The 7,192-nt window shown below is 43.2% G+C and overlaps 1 protein-coding gene across 1 annotated transcript; it reads right to left on the minus strand.

Moving 5' to 3' along the window:
* Window positions 1–1,034: 1,034 nt before the first annotated feature.
* Window positions 1,035–4,069, minus strand: LOC121813428. Its single transcript, XM_042217184.1, has 2 exons — window positions 3,888–4,069; window positions 1,035–3,460 (listed from the first exon to the last, which is right to left on the minus strand). Exon 2 carries the CDS (start codon window positions 3,237–3,239, stop codon window positions 1,035–1,037), a length of 2,205 nt encoding a protein of 734 aa, XP_042073118.1. The 5' UTR covers window positions 3,240–3,460; window positions 3,888–4,069.
* Between the last annotated feature and the right edge of the window lie 3,123 nt (window positions 4,070–7,192).

Genomic DNA, 7,192 nt, shown 5'->3' on the forward strand with positions numbered 1-7,192 from the left:
ATATAGTAACTGTTAAGTCTAATATACCCTAGTAAGCTATAGTACTTTTTCCTTTGGGAAGGTACCATCTGTGCAGTCTGCAATTTTGTTGAAGAAAGATGTTGAATCTATTTAATATTTCTTGAAAAATAATTGATTTCTGTGCATTTTTTTTCACACTGCATCAAATTAAGGTTGATTACGTCGATTAAGCATCATGAGGTGGAGCGTGAGGGGTGGTTCCCTATTTTTTATTTATTTATTTTTGTTGTTGCTGGGAGTTGGAACCCTATTAGTTAGGTTGCTTAATATTTACGCTAAGTACTCTTTAAAATACCAGAATAGGGAGGATGGTGTAGGTTTAAGTTTATTAGATTGATCAGTATTGCTGAACTATGAAATATTTTTTTTGTATACAGGTATAACAGAATAGCTTTAGTGTAGTTGTTGTTTTAAACTTGAGTATGAACTTAGCTTCAAAATGCAGCAAGATATTTAAAAAACAGTTTTGTTGATTAAAAAACACTATATCGGATTCATATCGGTATCGGCAGATATCCAAATTTATGATATCGGTATCGGTATCGGACATAAAAAAGTGGTATCGTGCCATCTTGTACAGATACACCTTCACAACCTTTAGCAGGACCTTATGAGGACGGTTTGGGTGATCAATGTAGATGGTGGACGTATCTGGGGCAGTGCCAACCATCAGGACTTTCCTAGGCTCCTGTTGGCAAACCTCATGCAGCCATCATCATCATCATCATCATCATCGTTTATTTGTATAGCACTTTAAGAACACACCAGGCAGACCAAAGTGCTGAACAACACAGATCAAAACAACAACCAAATTAAAAATACCATAAAATCATTACAAACAATAAAATAAATAAGAAGGTGTCAGTTTCCTACAGAGTTAAAAGCCAGGGAATAAAAATAGGTTTTCAATCTGGACTTAAAGACCTGCACTGATGACGCTTGTCTAATTTGGAGGGGAAGGTTATTCCAGAGCATCGGAGCCGCAATTGAAAAGGCACGGTCTCCTCTGCATTTCAGCCGCGACTTAGGGACCGCAGCAGCACTGTAAGATGTTGCTGTTTGCACACTTTACAGGGTGCCTTCAGGGTGCACACATCAGGTGCATGATTCCGTCCACAACGCCAACAACCTTTATCTTTGATCCACTCTGCAATTTGGGTGGTGGACAGTGTCTTAAATTTGGGGCAAAGATTAAGGTAGTGCTCACGGGTGTCACAGTATGGACAGTAAGGTTTTGGCTTAATCTTCCCTTTAATGAGAGGTGTCCGATGACCTGGTTCCAGATGAGCTCCATCCCCCTTCCTGTTGTCTGTGTTGTAATACACAGTGGAAGGATATCTTTGGCTTTTCCTGCCTTTCTGACCTTGTTTGGTCTGGTCCTGAAACATGTCGGCTGCCCTACTAGATATGCGCTTGGCCTGCGACTTCACTTGGAGCCAGGCCGAAAAATCTGGCAGGGTATATGTCTTGTCAGTTCCAGTTCTCAGTATCCCACGACTGAGGCTGTACTCAACAAACCCATCTCTGTAGCTTGCTGGGAGCTTACTCAGTAACTTATCGACATGAGAGCCACATCGCAGTTCGTAGCCGTTTTCACCTTCCAGTGATCGAAGCATACCTACTAAAGCTTGCACATCCAGAGCAAAATTGTCAAAGGCTTCTGGGTCCCCCACCCGGATTTGGGGAGAGTTCAGGATAGATCCAAGCTCACTCTGTACGAGCTGACGAGGTTGACCATATTTGTCTTGGAGAGCCTGGAGTGCTGTAGTATATGGCAGGGGATCATGCATATATGCTTGTGCTAGTTTGTGAGCACTTGGTAGTTTTAACTGCTCCAGAAGGATTTGATATTTGAACTGCTCTGTGAGATGAGTATGGCTGCCAAGCAGACTGTCCAGAGCCATCTTAAGAAGCGCGAAATCACTTTCCTTACCACTGGCGAAAGAAGGTAGTGCTGGCTTGGGGATCCCATACGAGCTGGCAATTAGCAGTTCCATCAAGTTGTTGCCATTGCTGGCAGTAGGTGGCAACGGTATCTCGGACTGTAAAGACGGCGCCGTGGGCCCACAGCCAGCTGGTCCGACTTTATCCCGCAGGCGGGACGGTAAATCAGGAAGCGGTAGAAACTGACTGGGTGTTGAGTATGGCACTGGAGGAAGCCATCCCTGATGTTTCACCTTTCCAGGAGGCTGTGATTGTCGGTTAGGAATATTAGAGCTGTCCTCTGCTGCAGGTCGGAGAGTCTGAGTCGAGTAGGTAATAGGGGGGTGATTTCCGCCTGGCTGCTGACCATACTGATGACCAGCTGAGGGAGTGTCCACAGCAGGACTGATATGTTGCGTTGGACACTCATGGAGAGGTTCAGATACTGGCTCCAGGTCAGCCGAGGAGCTGGTGGGATGTAAGGGCTGCGAATCTGGTACTGATGCATCCACTGGCAAGATGGAAGGTGGGAAAGCATTCGCATAGCTGGTCATATTACGTTGCTGTCCGTTATGTGCTGGCTGCTCTGACAGATTCACTTGGGAGTTTACACCACTGCTGCAAGCCTGCAGGCCCGAGTCATACTCACAGTTATTTAAAGGTCTAGGTGCTGGCAGCCCATCTTCTTGATCACGAAGAAAAGCAGCAATGAGGGAAGCTTTCTTTAGCTCCATCTCCTTCTCTTTGAGTCGACGCTGCATTGATAGACGTCTGGTAATAGATTCTCTGGTGTTGTGAGCAGTACGTGCCTCTTCGTCTAATTGACGTCTTTGCCTTTCTTGCTGCATGTATAGTTCTTCCTTCTTACTGAGGGCTTCCCGGGCCTGAGCATCCAATATTAAACACTGTTCCTCAGCTAGACTCTCTTCCATCATCTGCCGCTGCAATTCTGCTAGCTCCATGCCCTTCATCTTCTCTTCCAACATCGCTGTCTGCAAATCAGTTAGCCCTGCGATGATAGAGCCTCCCGAAGGTGAGTGACCACTAGCCTGGGATCTAGGTTTACTGCATTGAGAACCTGAGGCATGTGATCGTGAAGAGGTCGAGCGCTGCCTGGCAGAGCGCTGATCTATAGCCATCCCTGCCTCTGCACCTGCTGTTGGTTTATCGGTGGATGTACCTGATTTGGGTTGATATTCAACTTCATAATCATCAAAGTAAGCCGGGAGATGTCTCTCTCGCTGAGTTTTCCGTCGCACGGATATGTCAGGGATATCCTGGTGCTTAAACTCCATGTCGTCCTCAGAGTAGCTATCTATCCGGCTCGAAGGACCACTTGTTAGAGAGTTATCTCTGGGATGCTGGGATGATAGCTCCCTCAGGACTTAAACTCCGGTCAGAGAGTGGGGCACAGAGAGTGATGTCCGGATATACTTTAATGGAAGTTAATAGCAGCTCAACAGTACAGCAGTAGGCATACTTAACGAATGTGGGAGGGGTGGACAGACGTGTGGTTCTGAATAACAAGAAACAAGGAGAAACAATTTTCACATATAAATATAACACTCGTCACTTCCCAACATCATGCCAATATAATGAACTGTAACACAAATAATCAGCTGAATGCTCTGACATAAGAAAGTCCCACAATCCCATTTGAACAGGCAGGAAACAAGAATACCTACATATCTCAGACAACAGAAAGGACCTAATGCCCCCAAATTAGGAAAGGTCGCAATTACATGGTCTTCAGTGCCCTCTAGTGGCTAAATAACACAACCGCGTACACAGATCCAACCCGCAATAAATGCTACGGTGGTAAGTCACATGCCTCTACCAATCTCGATAAATCTCCTAGCATAAACCCCCTGTAATCAATGTCAAAGTACAACCCGTGCTATAAGTGGAAATAGACTCGTAGAACTGGAGGGATTTTGACTCACATTTGCACAGGAACGCACACGGCTGGAGATCGCTATTCCCCCACACTCATGGAGAAAAACATGGCTAGTGCTCCTCGGACTCGTGATACGGCAGGAGCGTCGTAAAAGCATGTGACGTCATCACCGCAGCAAACAGTAAGAACAAAGTGGAACTTATCGGCAGAAATTAACACTGCACTTATAGCGATCAGACATTCATAAGAATTTGACTAGCATAAAAAGAAAGATGAGATTTGCGAGACTTTATCGAAGGTGTAAGCATCACAGCAGATGCCTTTGTATCAAAGTAGCTGAGGCTAAAACAGAAAAACGATTTTATAAAAATATTCTGCAGTAGATCAAAAACGAAAGAAAACCATTAATCAACATATGAACATTACCTGATACTGCTGAAGTGAAGCAGAGAAAAGTTACAGAGGTTTAGAGACACAGGCTAGCGTTTTCATTTTGCATAATTTTTAAAAAGTTTAATTTGTTCAGTAGCCTACTTGGAGCCCCGCAGGGACATGGGAGAAAAAAAAATTAAGACGGACTTTTGCAGATCTCGCAAAACTTTTGTGGATCTCGCAAAACAAACTCGGGATCTCAGCAAAACTTTTCGAGTCTCGCAAAAGTTTTAGCCGCATTCTTCAGACGCCGGCTCGAAGCCGACCGGGAGGTCGGAGGCACGATGTGCCGGGAAAGCGGTGTTCCTCCCGGCTGTAGTAGGTCTCGCCTCCTACGGGAATGCGGCTAAAACTTTTGCGAGATCTGCAAAACTTTGCGAGATCCCCGAGTTTGTTTTGCGAGATCTCGCAAAAGTCCGTCTTAAGTTTTTTTTCTCCCAGTCCGCGGGCCCGTACTCTGAACAGCAGAAATGAGGTTTTCTTTTCGGAATAAGTAAAAGGAAAAAAAACAGCGGTCCGACAGCGCTGTAAACAACGGTAGACTTGTGCGTAACAAGCAAGCGAATAATGCAGAAAACAGATTTTTAGACGGGAAACTGTTCTTGAAGTACAGAGAGAGAGAGAGAGCTGTGCATGAAGTGTGATTTTATCGTGGTGGAAGCAAAACAGCAAAAGTCAGAGGGAATTCATGGCATGTTTATGTGAAGCGTAGTTTGGATCTTCTTTTGCTGCTGGTTCAGTCAATATTGTTTGGAGAGTAAAACCTACAGCTTCAGAATCAGCGCAAAAAGGGCGTAAACACACAAGGCGCCCGCCGAACAATCAGAATCCAGCGAGCTGTCAGGCTTTCAGGCCCGTAACCGTGTCCGTGCCGTCGGGTGAGAAAGGCACATCTCACTGATTCTGATCGTGTCGGCGGGTCCGCGCTTTGTGTTTACGTCTTTGTGCAAATAGCCTACGTGTATCTGCTGTCATTTACTGTTTTAGCTGTTTGGTGGTTGTTGAAATTTAGTGAGGTTTAACCTGAGATTCTGGCGTTTGGGGCAAAATAAATTTATATTAAAAATCGATTCAGGATTTTAATGAATCAATATCACGTTATCCAAGCTAGAATCGATTTTAATCGATAATCAAAACCCACCCCTAGTAACTGTGTAATCATGCTTATGTACATCTGGATAATGACACAAACTGTGTGGCGCTCCACTTTTTAATAAACTAAAAGACATATCAGGTAAGGATCTGTAGTGTTGTTTATTTATATTATGGTACTTATCAGTTGTGATATTTATTACTGTGTGCATAATTTATTAGAAGAGAAAAAAAATCTCTTCCTTGCTGGTTCCATCGAAGAAAAAATGCTCAAGTAACTATGTAGCACGTACATAATCCAATTCCACAACACAGTGTGATGAGGGAATCAGCTGTGTTTTGCTGCCCATTTTATTTTGAATCTGGCGCGAACCGGCGAGCCAATTCCTGAATCAGTCACGTGGTACTGACTGCCCACGAGGCCTCGAACTATGCATACAATCAAAGCAAGCCTCTATACGCGCTTCACAAAAACTCCCCCGAGATTACTCGACGCACGCTTCGAAGCTTCGACACACAGGACACATCAGTAGTGTTTAATATTACTTTCTAGTGTCAGCAGATGTTTGCTGGAGCCATGGTTGATATCCTTTTGCTGCAGACTCTACACTCTGCCTATGGTCAATAAAATTGAAATGGTTACAGATTTTGCTTCTTTTCTTGGTGTCATTCATTTTAATTACTATACTTTTCTAATATGATGATGTTGTCTCTTGTTGTTGTCCCTTGCTCTCTTTCTCTCCCTCTCCCCCCTGCTCTGTTCCTGTGCTACTGCGAGTGTACCGCTCCTCCCCCCTGCTCCGCAAACATAAGGCAGTGTTTGCGTTCCTTCCCCCTCAACTCAGTGCAAACACAAGGCTCACATGCGGCGTGAAGCGAGAAAGGTGAGAGAGAGAGGGTGAGAGAAAGAAAAAAAAGAAACAAGGCTCCCAATCAAGGGCGTAGATTTGGTTTTGGCATTGGTGGGGATGGATGATTCAACCACCAAACCCTGCCCTGTTTCTTTTTTTTCCTTTTTGTCTTTGCTTCTTGATAAAAAAAAAAAGAAAGAAAGAAAGAGAGAAATATACTTGCCTACATATGCTATTCTACATGCTTTTAAACCATTTAAAATTACAATTCATAGTTTTATATGTGAATTGTATAATGTTAATTACTATTAAACAAATGTATTTTAGACTTTAGATTACCTCAGCCATATTCCATATAAATCGGGTATCATACAAAAGAAAAAAAAAGCTTCAAATACAGTCATGACAATAAAAGAATATGACTTTAAGGACTTAACAACATTACTTCAGTTATATTACACCAACATCTCTTATATACATTAGCACTAAGGGAACACTGAATGACCTGGTGGGTTTTGTCCATAAAACTACTCATCTAAGATTACCACGAAGTAAAAGATCTCTCAGAAAAATTATGCAACATTTAAGCACAAAAATTACTAATGAGGCACTCATATGGATATTGGTGGGGACATGTCCCTTGCGTCCATGCGAAATCTACGCCCTTGCTCCCGATTGTTCTAGGAATCCATCCTACCCGTTGTTTTTGCCCATGCGCACAACACGAAATTAAGTGGCGAACCGTCCTACTAGAAAAATACTCTGATGGGTAAAATTAAGTGCCAAACCATGCTACCTTTGTGAATGTGACCTACAAACATACTTTAATGTGTAAAATGAAGTGGCAAACCGTCCTGACTTTATAAATATGAGCTACAAGCATACTGTCATACCTACTTGAATTTGTGGTGGAATTACTCTGACAGCAGAAATGTGTATAAACTACTTAAGGTAATTAATTTATTTATTTATTTAT

The sequence above is a fragment of the Haplochromis burtoni genome, unplaced genomic scaffold (assembly GCF_018398535.1).
Source record: "Haplochromis burtoni strain Fernald_Lab_line unplaced genomic scaffold, NCSU_Asbu1 Contig_1667, whole genome shotgun sequence".
Classification (NCBI taxonomy): domain Eukaryota; kingdom Metazoa; phylum Chordata; class Actinopteri; order Cichliformes; family Cichlidae; genus Haplochromis; species Haplochromis burtoni.

Coding starts and splice junctions, on each gene's coding strand:
- LOC121813428 (XM_042217184.1), bottom strand. CDS start 3,239: ATGGAGTTTAAGCACCAGGATATCCCTGACATATCCGTGCGACGGAAA.